General features: G+C 52.7%; 3 protein-coding genes across 23 annotated transcripts in view; 2 read left to right on the top strand and 1 right to left on the bottom strand.

Moving 5' to 3' along the window:
* Window positions 1–7432: 7432 nt before the first annotated feature.
* TMEM200B (transmembrane protein 200B) lies at window positions 7433–13350 on the top strand. Of its 6 annotated transcripts, none has more exons than XM_049878521.1 (3): window positions 7433–8394; window positions 8713–10158; window positions 10706–13350. In XM_049878521.1, exon 3 carries the CDS (start codon window positions 10726–10728, stop codon window positions 11647–11649), a length of 924 nt encoding a protein of 307 aa, XP_049734478.1. In that variant the 5' UTR covers window positions 7433–8394; window positions 8713–10158; window positions 10706–10725; the 3' UTR covers window positions 11650–13350. The 6 variants fall into 6 exon arrangements, with proteins under 6 accessions (XP_049734478.1, XP_049734481.1, XP_049734479.1 ...); XM_049878524.1 differs by lacking the exon at window positions 7433–8394 and adding an exon at window positions 8485–8650 and having other exon boundaries at window positions 10073–10116; XM_049878522.1 differs by lacking the exon at window positions 7433–8394 and adding an exon at window positions 8485–8650 and having other exon boundaries at window positions 10073–10158.
* LOC126071287 (skin secretory protein xP2-like) lies at window positions 8387–10497 on the top strand. The gene is made up of 5 exons (XM_049875522.1): window positions 8387–8394; window positions 8484–8650; window positions 8958–9203; window positions 9618–9956; window positions 10073–10497. Exons 1-5 carry the CDS (start codon window positions 8387–8389, stop codon window positions 10495–10497), a joined length of 1185 nt encoding a protein of 394 aa, XP_049731479.1.
* Window positions 12559–22300, bottom strand: part of EPB41 (erythrocyte membrane protein band 4.1) — a 223031-nt gene continuing 213289 nt past the window's right edge. For 6 of the 16 annotated variants that reach the window (XM_049878504.1, XM_049878503.1, XM_049878501.1 and 3 more), the window contains 4 exons: window positions 20332–20433; window positions 19085–19165; window positions 16266–16370; window positions 12562–15524 (listed from right to left, as the gene is read on the bottom strand). In XM_049878504.1, the coding sequence (XP_049734461.1) occupies window positions 16272–16370; window positions 19085–19165; window positions 20332–20433 (282 nt within the window). In that variant the 3' untranslated portion in view covers window positions 12562–15524; window positions 16266–16271. Of the gene's footprint in view, window positions 15525–16265; window positions 16371–19084; window positions 19166–20331; window positions 20434–22300 lie in introns of all 16 variants that reach the window. The other 10 variants (XM_049878509.1, XM_049878510.1, XM_049878511.1 and 7 more) reach the window with 5 other exon arrangements.

The raw sequence follows: 22300 nt of genomic DNA, 5'->3' as shown, positions 1-22300 counted from the left end.
GGACTCGGGCCACAAAACCAGGACGCGGGGGGGCCGGAACCCTCGAGTGCAGGCGCGCAGCCTCGCCGCTAGATGGCGCCAACTCCTGCTCCCACAACTGCTCGGTCCTCCCGGCTGTGTCCGGGTTCGCCGCCTTGTCGGTCCATGTTTTCTGGGCTCTATCACTGTTTTTTTTTTTTTTTTTTTATCACTGTGTCTCTGGCCTACGTCCCACTTCCCCTTGGTTCGGCCCTGTGTTCCAAGTCCTTGGGACAGCTCAGAGACAAGGAGCTCTTCTCCAAGAGCTGGGTCCTGCCTCACGGAGATAGCCTGAGGGAGTATGTGTTCGGGTTTGACCGGAACCATCATCAGGCTGTGTGACCTTAAGCATATCACTCACCCTTTCTGGGCCTCAGCTACTCTGTCTTTACAGTTTGCAAAGTACTTCATTCACGATCTCTGGAAGCTGGCATTTGACCTATGTTATAGACAGAACTCGGACCACCCCAGGCTTGGAGAGTGGGGGTGGGAGACACTGGACCCTACATCTAAGATCTGCTCTCTGGAGGACTGGGTGACTGATATGTACATGAACAGACAGATGGGCGGAGGGTCCCCACTGGCCATGGAGTTCTTGGTCTGTGTCCCTCTTCTATGCAAGCGCAACACTTCTTGGGATCAGCTTCAGGTAGGTAGGTACCCATGAGTCTCCCTCCACTGAGCCTTTTCGTGGGCTAACCCACTCAACGCTCCCAACACCCCCTGGAGGGAGTGTCTTACATGAGACAGAGGATAAAAGGTTCAGGAAGCCAGAGTGATCTCCCCAGGGTCACATGGCCGGTAGTGGTGGGCTGTGATTCAAGCCTTGCTTGGTCTCTGACTCTGAGTCTGGGCTCTTGACTAAATCACTTCTCTACCTTCCTTCATCCCTGCCTTTGAGAGACAGGTTGAGGAGGATTCCAGAGAGTGGGGGCAGGGGCAAGGCAAGGGAACCTACAGGAAGGAGTCAGGGTGGGACGAGGACTTTCTCAGGGAGGTGGAGGAAGAGCTGGCTGGCTCAGGGCCAGAACCAGAGGATGGAAGAGGTTATGGGCTGGTGCTTAGAGATCCTCTTTTCTATAGCTGCCAGGGCCCTCTGTGCAGGGCCAGCTTCCCCAGCCCAGCTCCCCAGCCGTGTTCTCGGAGAAGCGATTCCACGTGCCAGCCACGCTAGCACCCAGCATTTGCAAAGTTCTTCCCTAGGCAGCCCCTCCTGACCTGCCCGGAGCACAGATGGGTCAGGCCACTCCCCTGCTTTAAAACCTCCCATGGCTCCCAGGGCCCAGTCCAGATCCTGAGCCTGGTGTCTGTTGTTGTTGTTTGGTGTGATCTAGTCAGTTGCAACTCATATCAACCCTGTGTACAACAGAACGGAACACTGCCTAGTTCTGTGCCATCCTCACAATCGTTAGTATTGTTGCAGCCACCGTGTCAATCCATCTTGTTGAGGGTCTTCCCCTTTTTCATTACCCTCTACTTTACCAAGTATGATGTCCTTCTGCAGGGACTGATCCCTCCTCTCAACTTGTCCAAAGTACATGAGATGTAGCCTCGCCATCCTTGCTTCTTAGGCTCATTCTGGCTGTACTTCTTCCAAGACGGATTTGTTCGTTCTTTTTTTTTTTTAGGTTGTGTTTTAGGTCAATCTCTTTTCTTCTTTTAAATAATTTTTATTGTGCTTTAAGTGAAAGTTTACAAATCAAGTCAGTCTCTCACATATAAGCTTATATACACCTTACTACATACTCCCACTTACTCTCCCCCTAATGAGTCAGCCCGCTCCCTCCTTCCGGTCTCTCCTTTCGTGACCATTTTGCCAGTTTCTAACCCCCTCTACCTTCCCATCTCCCCTCCAGACAGGAGATGCCATCACAGTCTCAAGTGTCCACCTGATGCAAGTAGCTCAGTCCTCATCAGCCTCTCTCTCCAACCCATTGTCCAGTCCAATCCATGTCTGCTGAGTTGGCTTTGGGAATGGTTCCTGTCCTGGGCCAACAGAAGGTTTGGGGACCATGACCACCAGGATTCTTCTAGTCTTAGACCATTAAGTCTGGTCTTTTTATGAGAATTTGTTTGTTCGTTCTTTTGGCAGTCCATGGTACATTCAATATTCTTCACCAACACCACAATTAAAAGGTGTCAGTTCTTCTTTGGTCTTCCTTATTCATAATCCAGCTATTGCATGCATATGAGGTGATTGAAAACACAATGGCTTGGGTCAGACACACCTTAGTCTTCAAGGTGATAGCTTTGCTTTTTAACACTTTAAAGAGGTCTTTTGCAGCAGCTTTGTCCAATGCAATGCATTGTTTGATTTCTTGACTGCTGTTTCCATGGGTGTTGATTGTAGATCCAAATTAAATGAAATCCTCAACAACTTCAATCTTTTCTCCTATTATCATGGTGCCTGAGGCACTCTGAAATTGGGCCCTTGGCCCCTCTCAGGCCATCCACTGCTCCCCCTCCCCCAGCCACCCACATTCATGCTTCAGGCCATTCCATCTGTGGGCATCCTCCCCCTCTGCAGACCCTGAGACCCAGTGGAAATACCCCTTCCTCCATGGAGCCTCTCTTCTTGCCCGGCCCCTAATGGAGCAAGCAGCTGCTTCCTCAGCTTTGGGGTACTGGTCTGTTCTCCCCAGCTTCTAAAGCATCTGGATGGGGTCCAGGACTGAATCCTCTCTGGTCCCCAACAGCTAGCCCAGGGCAGGTAGCTAAAGAAATAACAATCATTAGCCTCAATTTCACATTGAGGGGCAAGAACCAGCTGAGGCCAGAATGCTCAGTGTTCACCAGGTACTAGGCTGAGGGTTAAGTGCTCATTAGTTTTAAGTTGTTACCACCATTGTCCTCATTTTGTAGAAGATGAAGCAGGGGCATAAAGAGGTGAACCAACTTGCCCACGGTCTCGGGACTAGTGAGCGGGATTGAGCATCATGGTGAAGACCTGGTTCTAACCCTGACTCTGCCCTTGACCAGCCACAGGACAGGTGTATGCACATCCTTCAAGAGGTGGTCACTCAGCCTAGCTGTGATGGTTTCTCACACTCACTAAGCTTGAGGTTGTGGTTGGGCAACAGGCAAGCCACTGGGTCTTGCTGAACCTCAGCTTCTGCAGGTGTGATGGGGTAAGCTGTCCCTAACTCACAGGGGTGTCTTGCCCACATAAGGTAATGCGTGCACAGGGTCTGGTACCAGGCGGAGCTCAGTGAGGTGGTGACATTCATACCGTCAACCCTCTGCTTACGGACTGGGGTGGGGGCTGGCTTTGCCCTGTCACCCAGGGGGGGTTTCATTTCCTCAACCTCCCCAAGTTCACCCAGACTCCGCCTCCTCTTCTCTGGGCTTCAGAGAGGAATAGGGACAGGGAGCTCATTCTCCCTAGGGCTTTGCCAGAGGCCCAGAGACATCCTATGAGGAGCCCAGAGGCACCCACCTCAGAGATTCCGTGGGATGAGACAGATGGATTTGGGTTCACATCCCAGAACCACTGTCCTCTGAAAGCCTGAGGCCGAGATGGGGGCCTTGTGAATGTGGGGACTAAAGCCTCTCTGGACACTGGTTTTCTATAATACGGGGCATCGGGAAAAGGAGTCAGGATTCCACTTGCCAATCACTTCTCTTTGAATCCACACACCAGTCCTGCCTGTGATGGACACGTGACAGAGGCACGAGATGTGAGATGTGCTGTGCCTTATCCAAGGCCACCCAGTGTGTGACAGGGCAGCATAATCAGGACTGGGACACGGAACCATGCTCTCCCCTCTGAATCTGGGCTCTGAATTCTTAGTTGAGGTCCTGGTCTCCTCGCCAGGTGGGAGTAGTGAAGCATGGGGTGGGGAGGCCACATGGAGTGCTCCGCAGGGCAGCCTCAAGACAAGAGTGGCTTTAGAAATGCCTGAGGTGAGGGTAGGGGATGCAGGGTGGCCCAGGCCAGGCGTCTCTCTTCATTTCTGAAGCTGAGACGTACCCCCCAAAAAATCAAACCCATTGCCATGGAGTCAATTCTGACTCATAGCGACCCTATAGGACAGAGTATAACTGCCCCATGGAGTTTCCAGGGAGGAGCACCTGTTCGATTCCAAATGCTGACCTTTTGGTTATCAGCCATAGCATTTAACAACTACTGCCACTAGGGTTTCCAAGCTGAGATGAGAGAAGGTGAATTTCCAGCAGGGTTTTGAACCAGTTCGTTCCCCTGCTGAGAATTTGCATTTCTAACAAGTTCCCAGGGGATGCTAATGCTGCTGGCTAGGGACCCATTCTGAGAGCCACTGGTAGAGCAGTAGTTCTCAAAATTTATTATACATAAGAATCACCTGGAGATCTTTTTTAACTGTAGATTTGGATTCAGTATATCTGGCGTGGAAATGTAAATTATCAGCAAGGGTTCGAAACCAGGACAAGCCAGTTCAAAGCCCTATTTCCATGGCCTGAGGTGAGGCTGTGACATGCAGGAGATAACAGCTGCTCCCTTCCCGTGGTGACTTCTGGAGAGGACATGGAGCCTCCAGTAGGCAGGGACCTCAGGGTCAATGTATCTAGTCCTCTGCCATCAAACAGAAGCTTTGGGGAGAGATGTTGATCACCCGGATCCCCAGGTGTCATCTCATCCAAGCCCCTCCTAGTTCAGAAGTGAAAGAGAATCTAGGTCACACAGAGGCCAGAGCACATGGGAGCTGGATGTGATTGCCAGATTGCCCACTGGCTGCCCACACATCTGTGCATCCACAAGACTGCACCAAGCAGGCACGGTGGACGTCCATCTGTGCAGGGGCAGGTACTGGTCAGCCTGGCCATGTGTGGTGGGCAGGCCTCTCTGAGCCTCTTTCCTCATCTGTAAAGAGGGCATTAATACTGACTTCCCAGGGCTCTCACGAGAATTAAAAGAGGGGAAAAGGGTCCCTTCCCTCCCTCCACCCCAAGTGACCCCAGGGAAGGTTCCTGCAGCCCCCAGACACTACCCTCTGTGCCTGAAACCTCATGGTCAGAAGAGGGAGCAGCTATTTGCTAGGCACCATCTTTGTGCCAGGTGTTAAACATATGAACTCTTATTTAATACTCAAAGCAACCCTGGAAGGTAAGTATTATTGCCCCCTTTCTACAGATGCCCAAACTGAGTGGGGCTCAGAGAGGTGAGTTCCTTCTCTCCTGCTGTCTGGGCCAGGGTCCCAGGGGTGGAGAATAAAAGAGGTCTGGGGTGGGGTGGGGGGAGCCCTGGCAGTGCAGTGGTTAAGAGTTTGGCTGCTAACCCAAAGATTGGCAGTCTGAATCCACCAGTCACTCCTTAGAATCCCTGTAGGGCAGTTCTACTCTGTCCTATAGGGTCACTATGAGATTGGACTCTATGGCAATGGGTTGGGGGTGGGGGGAGACACAGGCCTTGCACACATTCCTTTAACATCGAGGGCCAGTCATGGTCAGGCACTGCTGGGCACAAAGCCTCCAGGGATGAGCAGGACCCAGTCCTGCCCCTCAGAGCTCGCTGCAACTGAGATCATGGACAGGAAACAGATTCAATTCTCAATTATGTAACTTCAGCTGGGCACAGTGCTGCCAAGGGAAGCTCACGGGGTCATGAGTGTGTATGATGATGAGGGTGGGGAAGGGGCTGACCTGGGCTGGGGGCCTGAGGAAGGCCAGAAGTATGAGTAGGGGCTGGGAAGGGAAAGAGGAGGGGAATAGGTGTTTCCCATAGAGGGCAAGGAACCCTGGTGGTATAGTGATTAAGTGCTATGGCCAATAACCAAAAGGTCAGCAGTTTGAATCCACCAGGTGCTCCTTGGAAACTCTACCGGGCCGTTCTATTCTCTCCTATATGGTTGCCATGAGTCAGAATCCACTCCACGGCAACAGGTTTGGTTTTTTTGGTTTATAGAGGGCAAGGCACCTGCATGCCAAGGCCCAGAAGCCAGAGCACAGAGGGTTTGAGAAGGAAAACAAGTTCAGCCACCTGAGAGGGCAGACTGAGAGAGGCAGAGGCTGGAGTGGGCAGGAGCAGGATTTTAAAGTACATTTGGACGGCAGTGGGGGCCACTGAGGATTAAGCAGGAAAAGGCGGTTTCGGATTCAGTGTAGAAAGGCGCTCTTTGGCAGAACAGCTAGGAGTAGGGGCTGGAGGCAGGCGGTGTCCAGGCAAGAGATACTGGTGGCCTGGACCAGGACAGTGGCCCCAGGGAAGGGGGAATGTAGCTAATTTGAGATGAAAAGAACTGGATCATGACTTGATGGATTAGATGGAAGAGGGGGAGGAAGGGGCCTAAGATGGCCACCTTGGGCCCTTGGTCTGAGGGTGGGCAGTGGGGCGCATCGTAGAGATGGAGAGAAGGGAGAAGCAGGGGAGAGAGCCCGAGAGTGCTTCCAGGGAGGTGTCTAAGTTGCTGAAAGTAAGGGGGGTTGTCCTAACACCCGGTGGCAAGGCAGAGGGGCCAGAGACAGAGGAAACCCAGGAGTGCCCAGCCTCCAAGGGCAGGCTGGCGGAGCACGGGGAGGTGGCATCAGTTAGGGCTGGGAGACGTCCAGGTTTTGGCCTCGGAGTTGTTGTCTCCTGCAAGAGCAGCAGGCAGAGAGGGGACAGATGCTAGGGGAGAGTTGAGCCCTCACTGTAAGGAGAGCCGGGAGGGTAGAGGCGGAGTTGCGTGGGGGTACCTTGTGGGGAGTGGATAAAGTGGAGGGTCGATGGTGGAGTCCGGGGCAATGGAAAGGGCAGGAGGCAGGCAGGAGGGAGTCCGGTGAAGCCTCAGTGGAGCTAATGCAGCAGCCTAGATGCTTTGTCGCTTAGTGGAGGGAGACCTCATCTGAGCTCCGCCGTCAGGAGACCCCCAGTCCAACCGGGGAGGCAGGAAGGCGGCCCCTGGCCTCGATCTTGGACCCGCGGGGTGAGGCCCGGAGAGTCTGTGTGGCCTGCGCCGGGACGCCGGTCTCGTCTGGGCTTCAGTCCCTCCCGCAAACGCCAGGAGTGGGATCCCAGGGGGCGCTGAGGCCTCCCGCAGTGTCCGTGGAGACAGAGGGCCCGACCCCAGGTTCGAGGCCTGGCTGAGCAGTTTGGCTCAGGGCAGTCCCCGCCCCTCCTTGAGCCTGCTCTTCCCCGCGTTGGAGGAGGGTAGGGGTGACCCAGGCCGGCGACTGCCTCGAGTTCCCGCCCCGCCCCAGGCTCACAGCCGGCTCTCATTACCGCCCCTCCCCACCGCACGCCGGGGGGGGTCCCCGCGGCCGGGGGGAGGGGCAGCCTATAATCAACCCCAGACCGGAAATTCCTCCCGAGGGGCCCGGCCGGGCTGCGGGCGTCAGGGGGGGATCCGGGCGCGGAACCAGGCAAACAGCCCGCCCCCCGCATCATGGAAACTGGGCAGCGAGCCCTCGCCGCCCCGCCCCGCGCGGCCCGCGCCGCTCCCCATTCCGGCCTCCCGGGGCGGGCGGGGAGCTGGAGCTGGGCCGCCCCCTTCGGCCCGTCGGCGGGGAGCGCGCGGCCTGGGCCCGCCTCCTTCCTGGGAGCGGGCGCCGCTGCCTCGCTGCTTCTTGGGGAGGGTGGCGAGGCCGGGCCGTGCTCCTCGGCTCCGCGTTTGATACCCTCAGTTCCCGGAGCCGGGCCCATTCCCACGCCCTCCCACCTCCGCGCCTGTGCCGTGGGCTCTGCCTTCAACTCCCGGTTTTCGCCGTTTTTACAGATTAAGGCAGTGAGGTTCAGGAAGGGTTGCGGGTGGGACGGAGCAGGGACTGGAGCCTCTTCCTCCAGGAAGCTCCCCGGACGGCGCCAGGCATGCGTGGGCTCTCGGACGCTCCCGGGAATTTTCTCCCAGGCGCCTGGGATGAGAGCCTCAAGCGGGGTAGGACCTGCCGACTTCGAATCGCTAGTCTGCACGCTTAGGCTGCGGAGCCAGATAGGGGGCTCCCGGCTTCCGGGTCTCAGTTTCCCCATGTGGGCAGGGGCCGCTCTCTCAGGCGTTTGTGAAGGACCTCAGCTGGGGGGGTGGGAGGCGGGGAAGATGGCAGGACCCAGGTCCCGGGACCCTGTACTTACCCGCGCTCCCACAGCGCTTAGCTGCCACTAGGGGCAGATTGTCTAACGAGCAAGGTACGCATCGTGCTTACCTTGCTTACCAGATCATCTGTGATGAACAATTCCATTTGGGTTTCCCATCTTTGATATGGTGAAACCCATGTGAAATTGTTCACTATAGATTAGTAAGTAAGCACAAGCAAGCCCCTGCTTACCTGATTTGCTGGGTCATCCGCCCCTTTCTGGGATTGTACATTTAAAAAGAGGCTTTGACTATGGGAAGACTGTGGAGTGTGAAGAGAGACAGATGCCAGCCATACTTAGAAGCAGAGTCTCCGATGTGGAAAAATGTGAAATAGTTCACTATAGATGATCTGGTAAGCAAGATAAGCACCGTGCTTACCCTGCCTTTGGGATAATCCGCCCCTGCCTGCGACCCTCACACCTGAGGCGCCTCCTCTTTTAGCCATCCAGCCGGCGTTTGGCTGAGCTGGTCCCCGGGGCTCCTGAGGGGCGGGGCGGAGGGGGCGGGGCCGGGGCCGGGGGACGAGGTTCGGCGGAGACCGCGGCGCGAAGCCAGCAGCCCCAGCGCGCGGACCGGGACCCGGACCCACTACGGCGCGGCAGCGCCAGGTGAGCAAAACTAGGGCCCCAGGCTTCCCCCCTCACTCTTCCCAACTTGCTGTTTTCTTAAGGGCCCTTGGGGGCAGGAGCCCAATATCCCCTTTCCTACGTGAGGAAGTGTAGACGCGGGCGGTGGCTAGTCCCCGGAGTGCAGGGGACGCGGTACGGAACGACTTCCCGCGACTTGGAACCTTCGGGATGTATCCTAAAGTCTCCGCCAGCCTGAGGTCCCCAGCTTCGACCCACGCCCCGCAGAGTCTCGAGGTCTCTGCGCGTGTCCCCATCTCTCTGCAAGCCTCCGCTTCTCTCCCCGTAGGGCCGCGCCGGGGCTCAGGAGTGACCCCTCCAGAGTTGGGGCTGGGTCGCCAGCTGTGGCCTGGGGCGGGATGGCAACTGCTCTGGCTTCGGGCTGGGGAAAGAGCTCCACACTCCAAGACAATCGGGGAACGGGCCTCGCCTCCTCCCAAGATGCTCTCATGGCCTCGCCGAAGGGTGCTCAGGGCTGAGCTGGGGACCGGAAGCCTGGCGTCCGGCCTTGATGGCGCCCCCGCCTTGTGCAGCAGTGTGACCCCAGAAAGGCCCCTCTCTTGGGCCTCAGTTTCCGTCTGTGAAAACCAGACTTTGGACGTGGTGGGCGCTGAGGCTCCATGCTAGGCCCGGGGCCTTCATCGCCCCTGTTGGAGGCAGGGATGGGGTGTCTGCTTGGCACTTCAGGGGTGTGGATGCAGAGTGGGCAGGGTAGCAAGGCCTCCTCCCTGGGGCTTCGGCTATGAGTTTAAGCGCTGGAACTGTTTAGAAATTAGGCTGGGGGTGAGGACATACCGCTGGACAGCGAGGTCCTAACCCTTCTCTCCTGTGGCCCGGGCGCTGGGATAGGAGCCCAGTTTCCTCCCATACCCGCCCTCCTTCGTGGGGGCCACCCCACACGTAGCCCGGCTTCTTCTGTCCCGGCCCGTGTCCATTTCTCTGGCCGCAGACTGGGCCGGGCCAGCGGCCAGGAGAGACTTTAGCTGGGTGGCCCGGGACCCTGGGGAGGTCTGGGGCTCAAGGGTGGTGCTGCCCCGACCAGGACGCGGGCCACAGAGGCCTCGGGCGGAGGAGGCCGGAAAGGAGGCCAGGCGGCGGGAAAGGGGGATGATTCATCCCGAGAAGCCCGAATTGGAAACACCGCAACCTGGGAACAGCCTTGCTGGGTCGACGGGAGAGCCGGGAGGGGAGCCTGCCCGGCGAGGCCCTTCGCCCAGCATCCGCAGCCCCTGCCTCCTGCCCTGGCCCCAGTCTGGCCTCTGGGGGAAGCGGGTGTCTTCTGCGCGGAGTTGAAGAAATCCTGGGCAAAGTCCGCCGTCGCCGTCGCCACCGCCTCTCCTCTGACCGGCTCTTCTTGATCAGAGCAGTCTTCCCGGAGTCTAGCTCAAGTCTCTCCTGCTGCAGCTTCGGCGCTGACTGAGGAGGTCTGGAAGGAGTGCGCGGGCAGGGTGAGGCTGGAGTCAGTGACACCCCCTCCTTCCCACGCTGCGGTATGTGAAGCCCAGGCGGTGGGGGATGGGGGCGGGGAGGAGGTGGGGGCCGCGCGCGACCCCTGCGGACTGGGGAGGTCTGAGTGCCCCCTCACTTCTTTACTACGGTGCAGCCACGTGCGGGGGAGGGGTCAAATCCCGGCGGTACTTACCCTGGAGACGCCGCTGCCGGGGACTACGCCTGCCGAAGCCCGGGACCCGCGGGCTAGCGAAGGGGGCGCAGGCGGTAGGAACCCAGCAGCCGGGGATGCGCCAGGGAGCGGCCTGCGCGCCCCCCGCCTCCCCCCCGCCCGCCTCCTCTCTGCCCGCGGCCCCGGCCAACTGGGGCTCTTGCCGTGAGTCGCTGGCTCGGAGCTCCGCTGCGGAAAACCCGAGCGGGGGCGGCTCCCCGCCTCGCAGCCGGGGAAAATCCGGGGGTGGCCGCCAGGGATCTCCAAGCGGCTTGGGCGAGGCGGCCCGAGCTTCTCTCTCGGATTTGGGCCCGGAGCCGAGGGTTCCGACCCCAGGCCCGTCGGCTCAGTCCCTGTCTACCATCTTCTCTCCGCAGAGCTCCCAGACGACGACGAGATGACGGCGGGGAGCCCCGGAGACTGCGGGGAGGCGCGGAGGAGCCCCGAGGGCCGCGTCTCCCGCCTGGGCCGCCGCCTGGGCCGCCGCCGGCGCCCGCGCTCCCCGCCCGAACCTCTGCGGGTGCGGGCGCGGCTGCGGCTGCGCTCGCCGTCGGGAGCGTTCGCGGCGCTGGGGGCGATCGTAGTGCTAGTGGGCATGGGCATCGCCGTGGCCGGATACTGGCCGCACCGCGCCGGGGCTCCGGGACCCCGAGCCGCCAATGCCAGCGCGCCCCAGGTGAGCGAGCTGCGACGAGAGGGCCGCGGCGCTGGCCGTGGTCACGGCCCCCACGAGCGGCTGAGGCTCCTTGGACCAGTGGTCATGGGCGTCGGCCTGTTCGTGTTCATCTGCGCCAACACGCTGCTCTACGAGAACCGTGACTTAGAGACGCGACGGCTCCGCCAGGGGGTGCTGCGGGCTCAGGCGCTCCGGCCCCCCGACGGCACAGGTTGGGACTGCGCTCTCCTTCCCAGCCCTGGTCCCAGGACTCCCCGAGCCATAGGCTGCGCAGAGATAGAAAGTTGGGACCTGTCGCCTCGTCGGGGTACTTCGCCTGTTCCATCAGTGAGGAGTCTGCGTTCAGAGCCTGCTAATCCTCGCCTGGGGTTACCTACCCTGCTAAACAGCTACCCGCTGAAAGGCCCGGGGCTGCCCCCACCCTGGGGTCCACGGACCCAGACTGGCCATGTGATCATCACCGTGCAGCCCTCTGGTTCCTGCATTGAACACTCCAAGTCTCTGGATCTGGGCCTTGGAGAGCTCCTGCTTGGGGGCCCGGCAGCTCGGGACTGTGCTCACCGCAGCTGGCCACGACTGGACCGCCTCAGTCTGGGGGGTTATGCCAAGTTGGGAGGAGGAGGGGACTTGGGAGCCCGAGTCTGAGGAGCCGGAGCCAGCCTGCTGTGAGGATGGCAGCATGTGCCATGGTAACAGAACCGGGGTCCCAATGTCTAGTAGATGCCTGAGTCACATCCGAGGGTGGGGAGGGATGCTCTGGCCCCAGCAGCTTAAGGTATCCTGACCTTACACTTGTCAGCAGAGAAATGCTAATTACACTAGCATTCGCCTGGAGAGAATGTGGAGTCTGGAGACTAGCAACACTCAGCCTCAGGAGTTCCTTCAGCCTCCAAACATGGCCTTAGCCCCGGACAGGTACCTGACGGGGCTGGAGGTGCAGGCAAAGGTGATTTGGGAGACATACTTGGTGTCTGGGTAAACCCAAAGTGCTGGGCAAGAACCCCCTAAGATTTGGAGTGTAGATTGGGATGTTACAGGCTGGGGACAGGCTCCTTCCAAAGTGGCACTGGCCCTGGTGATGGGGTATGGGCCTCTGGGAAAGTGGGTAATGGGGCGATGCTGAGACCCTCCACTGCCATCCGGGATTGGGACCGGGCCTTTAACTCCCACCACCTCAGCCACGCAGGGTACATCTCACTAGGGCTACACTACTGCTGATGCCTTCACACTGAGGGCCTGGCTCCCCACCAGACAGGTCTGAGAAGACACCCTCTCTCCTTACTGTATCATGATCTATGCTGCAAAATCTCCCTCAAGTTGGCAGAAAGCATTAGTCAGTTCTCAGAAATCTTTTTATACAGCAGTGAAGCTGCATTTTGGCCAATGTGGGTAGCTTAGTTGAGAAGATGCTTTGAGTTTGGGTCTTCCCCTACTCATGTTTAATTTTTCCCAAGTTGCTGCTGGTAGAAGAAGAGAACATTAAAAGGGAATCAAGCCTCACAGTCAGTCCTTTTTTTTGAAAGTTTATTGAAAAATGCAATACAAGAAGCGAGACCAAACACGTATCTAAACACTACAACCACTTCTCTTACTACAAAAGGCCCAAATAGAAGGCCTAATTATTGCCTATTTAAAGATTTTGCCAATTTGATTCTGCTGCCATAGTTCCAATTTTGCTGAGAAATGTAAACAACTACTTGATATGATTCATAATTTTAAAAAATTTTACAAAGCTCCTTCATTTCGTCACCAAAATAATACATTTGAGAAAGATCTGTAGAAACAAAACCAGCCTGGGGCTGGGATCCTGGGCAGAGACTTCGCATGAGCACCCCTCGGTGTCAGTCAGGCCACAACTGTGCCTCCACTGCCTAGGGTAGGCTGTCATCTCACCCTTAGCTGCCCTGCAGAACATATGGTGGTGGGCCTGGGGTGGGCACAGATGACCTGAAAGCTCCCTGCAGCAGGGGCTCAGTGGATCCTTGGCTTACGAAGAATACAGGTCCTGCTGTGCTGATCGGTGGGTAGGTGGCACAGACCTCCTGTGGCCTGGAGGAAATCTTTATTTCTCAAGTGAAAATAAAATTGCAGCAAGAGTTGTTACTGTGGTGTGTTTCAGTCACTTTAGGAAAATTGTTGCCAAGTCACTGACTCTGGAGAGGTAACTCTCCTCCCCCTCTTCATCCTTTCCACCTGGACAGAGTCTGTTTTTACACGTGCACACACACACACACAACTGCAAGAAGAAAAAAATCCAAACAATTGCCAGACCCCAACATTTGTTGCCAGAGAGAAAAGAGGAAGTCCAGGCTTGGAAGGACACCCCTCCTACTGGGCTTGTCCAAATCATGGCTTCTCAGAGCTGGAAAAGCATCAGAAATCTCCTGGTCCAATTTACAGACAAGGAAGCAGACTCAGAAGTTAGTGAGCTAGTGACAGAGCTGAAGGAAGGTTCAGCCTCCCTGACTCAAGGTCCTGTGCTATGAGAACTGCCGCACTGAGCTGGATGGCACAGAATAGTCAGTGCGCCAAGTTTTAAATGGACATGCACGTGCCCTCCTTTCCCCCAACCCCTTCGTTCCCCAGATGTCAGCTTTGTGGGTGTTGGTAGCTTTTTCAGCGGGAGAACTGGCCACTGGCACACACCTCTTGGGAAACACGCTCACATCACACGCTTGTTTGATGTGAGCTGTATTTCTAACCTAGCCACCACTTCTGACAAGAGACAGCCCAGGCCTAGACACCACCCAGAGAGCCCATTATTTCTGATTCTATGCCCACAGCCTGTAAGCCTGTAAGTCTATTCCTGAGACAGGATAGCCTCCTTCCCCCTAAGCCCACATATCCCTCACCTTTTCCCCCCAGAGCTGCCTGCTGGTTAATAATAGTCTCACACGAGCACTAAACGAAAAATGCACACACCTGAAATCAGTTCAAACCAGCCAGAATGTCCCAGCAAAACTCAGTCAGGGAAGACTTCGGACACATCCTGCTGGCTCCCATGTGGGGAGCAAAGGCTTTACGTTTCTTTCTCTTGCTCACTGCCCTTGAGCCCCCAGCAACTGCTGTCCGTGATCCACTGTCTGTCTCATGAAGTTCACTTCTAGCTAGAATCAGCGTTCCAAAAAGCCTCCAGGAAGGTCTGTTCGTGGGAGGCAAGTTGGGAAATTAGAAAAGCCCAACTGAATAAAAACACCCTCAAATCTTTACCAGAAGGTATACAGGAATGGTGGAATTGAGGACATCAATGCTCACATTTCCAAAAACAAAAAAGCTAAACCCAAAACTCACCACAAAATCAAGCCTACAAAACCTGACTTCAGCTGGTGAGGAAATGAGTGCCCGTGGTCATTTTGTGGGAAGGATGGCCCCTAAAAGCCACTCCTGGTTCCAGAAGGGTGTCTTCAGGAAGGTGTCTGTGTGGAGACTACAGATCATGGAACACAATCCCTCTTTGGGTCACATGCTTTTCATCCTGGGATTAAAGAAAGAGGTCCAAGGATGGTCACCTGGAAATACTTCTTACCAGGATCTGACAGAGGTAAACCCCACCACCCCTGGGTCAAGTGGAACTGGAAAACCTTATTTTAAAAACCTCATTAACTTTCCTTCCTTAAATCACCACTAAAAATGTGCCATTAGAGCTTTTGGCTGAAAGTGCCTATTTTTCTGTGAGTTTTGGTCTCCTGAGATGGCAGCTGGGGGGAACACTTAGTAGAGCCACTGCTTCTAATGAGGTAAAAGGGCAGCTGGGGAGGGAGGGCAGGAAGGTGAAGGCCACTGATATGTTCAAACATTCACAGTACAGATATATCTGATGCACCTTCTTGTATCTTTGATCTAAAGAAGCTCCAAAAAGAAAGAATGGAAGGGAAGAAGGAAAGAAAAATAACACTACATTCTTAGCAAAGGTCTCTGCCTCCCCAAACACCCCAACACAGCAAGGGCGAGGGGCCTTTCCCCAGGTCTTTGGGTTCAGGGCAGCCACCCTGCTTGACATTCTGCTGAAGTCACACCATGGGATCTGAGAAAGAGCTGATGTATGAATATTTTGCCATCATCCAAAGGGTATAAAACTAGTGGAGGAGCAGGGAAGCCCCATCAAGCTGGCTTTGGCCTCCAACCCAGCTGACAGAGTCTTTGGAGGATTTTCCGTAGAATTTTGTGGACTCTGTCTATATCTGAGTTGGAAATAAATGGAGAAAGGCTAGGTTGAAGGGGCTGCAAACCACCTTGTTAAAAATAAAATCAAAACAAAACAAACTACTTAAAACCAGTCCATAGAGTGAAGAGTTGAACAATTTCTGGTATCACAATACAGAAAAAGTTATCCAAAAGAATCAGTGATATCTAGAAGAATCTTTTGGTATAAAGTCCAAATAGAAAAGGAAATTCATTTTCTGGTGGTTTAGAATAGTCTTGAAAGTCCGAAGTCTGATTACTCCAGGTTAGCTTCTTCATCATTTTGCTGGTTTTCTCTTAGATGGAAGAAGGGCAGGGATTTGGGGGTAGGACAGTTCCTAGAGGAAAGAAAGAGCAAATATTTAAAATCCTGCAAAGGAGAAAGCCGCTCAGTTCCATTATTCTTTGACATAATCCCAGTGCCATGTTCTTGAGGCCACAAGTGACAATCGGGGCCCGAGAGGTTTTACAGGGCCCAGCCCTACCTGGTATTTGATGGCTTCTTCAAGTCATTTGTAAACTACTCTCAGGCATGAATTTATCTGGATCCCTGGCTCCCAGAAAGCAGCTACTCTGCTTCTAACTCTCTAGAGCCTGGCCCCAGAGCTTCAGGCATTTCCCCCTATTCCCCTCCCCATTTTCAGAAAGTCTGATCCTGTTCTTAGTTTTGTTCTCCTCCTCCGGTCCTCACAGGTTTGGGCTTAGCGGTACCTGGAACAGGTGGGTCAGAGCAGCAGAGAGAAAAGCGGGGGAAGATGAAGTAGAAAAGCAGGGGGACGCATGAGGATTTAGGAGGTGGGGAGGAGTTTACCTCCAAGTTTGGGGTGCTTCCTCCTGTCCTACACTGCTGGCACTGCTAAGGCAGGAGGACACGGAGACCTGGCTGCTTGTTGGAGCCTAATACTCAATAACCTCTGTATCTCCCTCATCTCTTAGCCTCTCCGCTGCCTTCACATTACCCAGTCCCAGTATAGACACCTCTTTGTGGGGATGGGTTCCCAGAGTGTCCAGGGTTCCTTTTCAGAGGTCTCTGGGGCTGGAACAGTGGGCATCTTCAGCCCGGCAGGAACACCCCCTACCTGAGCTTACTCCTCAGCGATCTCGGTCTCCTGATGGACGACCACCTTGGTCACTGACATATCTGGATGCTGCTCCTTTGCTTCCTTGATGGCCTGTACAAGGACCTAAGAAAACCAGAAACAAAACCCATCAGGCAAAAAGCAGCCCGGCTGGTAAAGGAAGTCAGGGATCATACAACATCATTTCTCTGGCAAATCCAAGCCTCTTGTCTGCAATACCAGGCAGCATTTAGGCTAAGCCAAGCTGGTGGTTATCTCTCCCACCCTATCCGTACTGATAACACAGAGACAAGGAATGTTAAGGCTGCCTTTAAGGAATCTGACGGGGACTTCAGGGGTGATAGCCACACCTGTCTGGGTAGGCCTGGGAAGATTCACTCAAGGAGTGAGTGTGGAGGACAAGGCAGAAAACTGTGTTCAACATAGTGTAACCAAGAAGTTCAGGACAGGAGAGAAAAATAAAGAAGCACACTGCAAAAAGACAAGGAATGAAAGAAAGCAGAGAGGGAAGGAGAGAAGGAAACTAACGTTACTGGATGCCTGCTACATGCCAGGCACTGGTCTAAGCACTTTACTTATTATTTACTTAATCTTCACAACAACTCAGTGAATTAGGGGAGTATCGTTATTTTCATTTTACAGATGAGGAAACGAAACTGAGGTTCAGTGGCTGAATAAAGCGCTCAGTGTTACCCGGCTAGTGAGTAATGTGACTGGGCTTTAACTCAATCCGTAAGAATCGCCTTTTTGCAGCTGTGTCTTTCCTGTCTTAGGGGCTCCTGTCTTAGTGTCTGGAGTTTTGGTTATTTTGGAAAAGCTGAAGGGAGCAGAGGGAAAGTCAAAAGGGAACAATGATGCCGCTTTCCTGGGGCTTCAAGTTCTGAGTCTGGGAACGTCTCAGGGTGAAAGGGCACAACACTGTCTTTGGGGGATTGCAGCACTGGGGTTCTCAGGAGCAGACCCCGCATGTCAGAAAGGACTCCAGCTAGAGCTGATCAGCTGACCCCTTACCCTGACTCCTAAGAAGGACGAGGGAAGGAAGGAAGCAGCCTCTGGTCTCTTGGTCTCCTGAAAGCCATGTGTGGGCCCGCCATCTCCATAGGCCCTTGCTCCCATCCTGCTTGCCCGACGCATCTAATCGTGCTGCAGGGCCCTGCCCAAGTCCTTTCCTCGGTCACTCTGACCTACGCCTATCTCTCTATGAAACCCTGCACCACACTGCTTCTCCTGAGCAGCCCTTAAAGTGCCTCCCTCCCGAGACAGAGCGCACTGCATCTCATCCCTTCCACGTACCCCTCAGTACCTAGGAGAGCTGAGGGACACTGGGGCACCTCTCGGGGATATCAAGTGTGCCTGTCCGTTTGTCACAACAACCATGGAAGAAATCTATGATTGTCTTTATTTTATAGAAGGTGAAACTACCACTCAGAGAAATAAAATAACTTGCTCAAGGGCACACAACCAGTAAGTTGCGGAGTCAGGATTCAAGCTAGGTCTGTCTTACTCCAAACCCAAAACACCTCCCTTCCCACTGTTCTTGCTGTCTGGCACAGACTGAGTACACATCAGGGGCTCAGATCACACCAGACCAAATAGATGGGCGCAGGTTGGTAACGCAGCAGGATCCACTGTGCTGGGGCGAACAGACTGCAAGGCCTCCCATTTGTTTCTGGGACCCTGAGCCCAGTGTTCTCAGTTATAAGTCTCAGCCCTCCTACTAAGGAACCTGCCAGCACTGCACCGCAGCTTTTCTTTTTTTCAGGCACTCAGCATATCAGCATAAAGACCCTGGAATTACTCCTCCAGCAGCCCTGTCAAAGATTCCAGAGGCATTTGCATGCAGTCTCTCCCACCCCCACTCCTCTGCAGCTTTACTGTTCTAACCTCACCCAGCAGAGAATTGGGAACATTTATCCTGACCTTATTATCTGCTAATTGCTTACAGCATCCAATTAACACCTAATTAACATAAAAACATCGAATTTTAGCACTCAGAAGGGCCCTGAAATTATCTAGATCAGCTTATCTTCTTATGAAAGGAAAACAAAAATTAGAGGTAAAGTGCTTTGCCCAAGGTCACACAGCAAGTTAGTGACAGATCTAGGCCAGAAACAAATGTCGAGTCCCCTGAGTTCCTGTCCATCATACCGTGTCCCCCCTAGTTGTCTCCTCAGCTATTACAGCCTTTTCTTCTGTTTTGGTACCACTCACTGTCTCTAGCACAGGTTTAGTACACGATATCCCCTGAATAATGACAACTCCGTTAACTGGGAGCCCACCAGATGCCATGCACAGCGTACACCCAGTATCTCACTTGATCCTCACAACAATTTTGAGAGGAAGATACTATACTTCCCATTTATTGACGAAGAAACTGAGGCCCAGAGAGGTTAAGAGCTAGAATATGGTAAGAACCAGTATTTGAACTAAAGTCTGTTTGAGCCCACATTCTTTCCATTACATTTCCTTGCTTCCTCAATTTGCAAACTGCAGGACCTAAAGCTGGCTAAGGCACTGATCCGTAGGAAGCTGCTGGGGTAGTCACTGTGAAGGTAAAAATTCAGGACTCCCTTGCATTTTTACTCAATGATTAGGTGAATGAATAAAAAAGGCCCCCATGCGACAGGCCTCTATGTATTAATTCCCTCTGTTTCCCTTCTTGATTAAGGATGAGTAATTTTTTTTTTTTTTTTTTTTTAAACCGAAGGGGTTCTCTGGCAACGAAGAGGGCAGAGGTATCCTTTGCTAGCAAACTCCTGCATTCAACAGTCTTCCTGCCCAGGTACCCCTCATCCCAAGAATCTCCTCAGCATTCTTACCTGATCATGGTCAATATCAGTATCTCCTGTGATCACAATTCTCTTTTCAATCCGAGTCTCTGAAATCCCACCTTTTACAGTCTGGAACCAAAGAAAGGTGATCATATGAGATCAGCAATATAACAAGAAAGAAAGGAAAAACAGACAAACAAACAAACAGCAAGAAATTATTCTGAAAACTCCACTCCAAATTTTAATCTGCTGCTGGGTACTATGTAGGATAGCTTTCTTACCCACCTGTCCAAAATCTTGGCTGGACCTGCTAAAACGAGCATACCTCTACTCCCTTGAATTGCTAAATTCAATCTTTAATAAGCTAAATAGAAGGCCATAGTCCTTTGTTTATCTTCTATTTTCTCTTCCTCTCAAATACTGCAGAGACTTACTGAGTAAACAAAACAGACAGGTGTTTCCCTTTGTACATTTTATTTGATTCTTTCCAGAAGGAAAAAAAAACCAGAAGACAAAAATGTCATGCATCTTGAAATTGGGCTCTTTATTTTAAAGCATTTTCACATTCTTGATGTCAAAAGACTCTCAAATAATCCCCAGAGGGTGGGTAGGTATCTTGACAAATGAGGAAAACCAAGGTCTAGGCGCGTTGAATAATTGCCTTCCTGTCATCTGTGTATTGATGACAGAGCTTGATCAAGAACCTGGGTTCTCACCTACAATTTTCCTCTGGTGCTACAGCAAACATAAATTGTCTCTTATTTTCTGGGGGTAGTTCCAATTTTAGATATCTTCTCCTTCTTGCCCTATAAAATATATTCTAATAATTCCAATATTTCGGCATCCAAACTACAGTTCCCATGGCCTCGACCTTGAACATGACATAAAAATTCTTCATCAGACCCTGAGTCCTGATTTTTGGCTTGGAAAATATGGTTGCACACTGGAAAATACGGTTGCAAAACCTGCTTTTAAACTGACTTTTTAAACTTAATCTCTATAGGCAGATAGGAGACTCACTGTCCAGAGAGACAGACAGATGTGCAAAGAGAACACCACATATGACTTCATGAGACTACTGACAAGACAGGGAGACAGGTTCTGAATCCCCGAGTTTACTGCTGGGGAAAGCACCAGAGCCTTTCCACAAAGGAAGCCGGGACACTTGGAATAATTTAGCTCAATAGGGATGAAGCTGAAAACCCTTGCTCAAGAACCAAGGTCCTTCTAGTAGAGACGCAGCTAGCTCAGCAAGCCACTGGATTCCAGAAGGATGTTCTGAACTGGTCTGTTACCTTGGTAATCTGAGTTGTGGTGGTGCCGCTCGTGGTCTCAGATGTGATGGTCTGAGCTGTCAGCAAGACTCCTGGGTCCAAGTCCCCATTGCTGTCATCAGTCTGAAAAAGGAAGCACATCTTATCACCATGCCTCTCAGGAAGCCTTATGGACAAATGTTGCAGGCTGCAGCTTTGCTATTAAGCTGCACAAATTCTAAAGCAAAAATCTGACTCCCTTACAGTGACCTATTTTTTTTTTTCACTTTTTAAATTTTTTTTATTGTGCTTTAAGTGAAAGTTTACAAATCAAGTCAGTCTCTCACACAAACACTTATATACACCTTGCTACATACTCCCAATTACTCTCCCTCTTCCCTGTCTGAAGAGTTGGCTTTGGGAATGGTTCCTGTCCTGGGCCAACAGAAGGTCTGGGGGCCGTGAACACCAGGGTCCTTCTACAATGACCTATTAATTAGTAAATAAATCCCCTGGGCACAAGGCTCCTTCTAAAAAAATTGGATGAGTTCAGTTTCCTTAGCAATGGGTCAATGACAGAAGTGGACTGGAAAGAGAAGGCAGGAGTGCAGCGACATGTTTAACAAGAGGGACAATAGTTCCACATGTGTACGGCCTTTTAGAGTTTACAGATAGCTTCAAAACATTATCGTTTTTGATGTTCAAACTGGCCCTATGAAATAACTAGAAAGGACAGAGATTATCAGCATCCCAGGTAAGAAAACTCCGGCTCAGAGAAGGGAAATGATTTGCCCAGGGACTCAAAACCAGTAAGTGGCAACTGATCTCTCTACAAACTAGGCTCCTCACACATCACCCAAGGTAGGAATGGTGTAAGCTCTTGGTTACTGAGCCCCTGGGTAGGCTGTGATCACAGAGTAGAACTTTCCATAAAGAACTGGGAAAGGTCCTCGCTGGAGCTTAAGCAGCCAAGGAACCTCATGCTGTCTTCTCTGAAGATAAGGATGGAAAACTGGAACAAATGAGGTAGGAAATGTCCCTTTAGGGCAAAGTGGGAGAAAAAATGTCTCTCGATGACATTTCTGACAACAAACTGTTATATAAAGGGATCCTTGGTATAAGGAGAGTTTTTTTTTTTTTTTAATTGTGCTTTAAGTGAAGGTTTACAGTTTCTCATACAAAAAATTATACACATATTGTTATGTGATCCTAGTTGCTCTCCCCACAATGTTACAGCACACTCCTCCCTCTCTACCCTGTATTCCCCGAGTCCATTCAACCAGCTGCTGTCCCCCTCTGCCTTCTCATCTTGCCTGCAGACAGGAGCTGCCCATTTAGTCTCCTGTATCTACTTGAACCAAGAAGCATAGTCTTCACCAGTATCATTTTATGTCTTATAGGCCAGTCTAATCTTTGTCTAAAGAGTTGGCTTCGGGAAATGATATTAGTTCTGGGCTAACAGACAGTCCGGGGGCGATGTCTTCTGAGGTCCCTCCAGTCTCAATCAGACCATTGAGTCTGGTCTTTTTACTAGAATTTGAGTTCTATACCCCACTTTTCTCCCACTCCATCAGGGACTCTCTGTTGTGTTCACTGTCAGGGCAGTCATTGGTGGTAGTCAGGTACCATCTAGTTCTTCTGGTCTCAGGCTGAAGGAGCCTCTGGTTTATGTGGCCCTTTCTGTCTCTTGGGCTCATATTTTCCTTATGTCTTTGGTGTTCTTCATTCATAAGGAGAGTTTTTAAAAGTATTTTAAATGCCAGACTACTTAACTAATCTATATAGGAAACAAGGGCTGGGGCTACTTCTCTAGCACTCACTATATTATAACAAAACAATATGTTATTATATTATGATCAGGCTGAGAAATGACATTAGCAAAGAGGTAGAGAGATGGTTGGCTAGTGCCAAACTCAGCCTGATGAAAACCACTGACAGCAGCCACTGGGGCTGTCAGTAGGCTCAGAGTGCTGATAACCCTGTGACCAATAAGGAGAGAAAAACGACGAGG

The sequence above is a fragment of the Elephas maximus genome, chromosome 3 (genome assembly GCF_024166365.1).
Source record: "Elephas maximus indicus isolate mEleMax1 chromosome 3, mEleMax1 primary haplotype, whole genome shotgun sequence".
Lineage (NCBI taxonomy): Eukaryota > Metazoa > Chordata > Mammalia > Proboscidea > Elephantidae > Elephas > Elephas maximus.
This window is presented reverse-complemented; position numbering and strand designations above follow the sequence as displayed.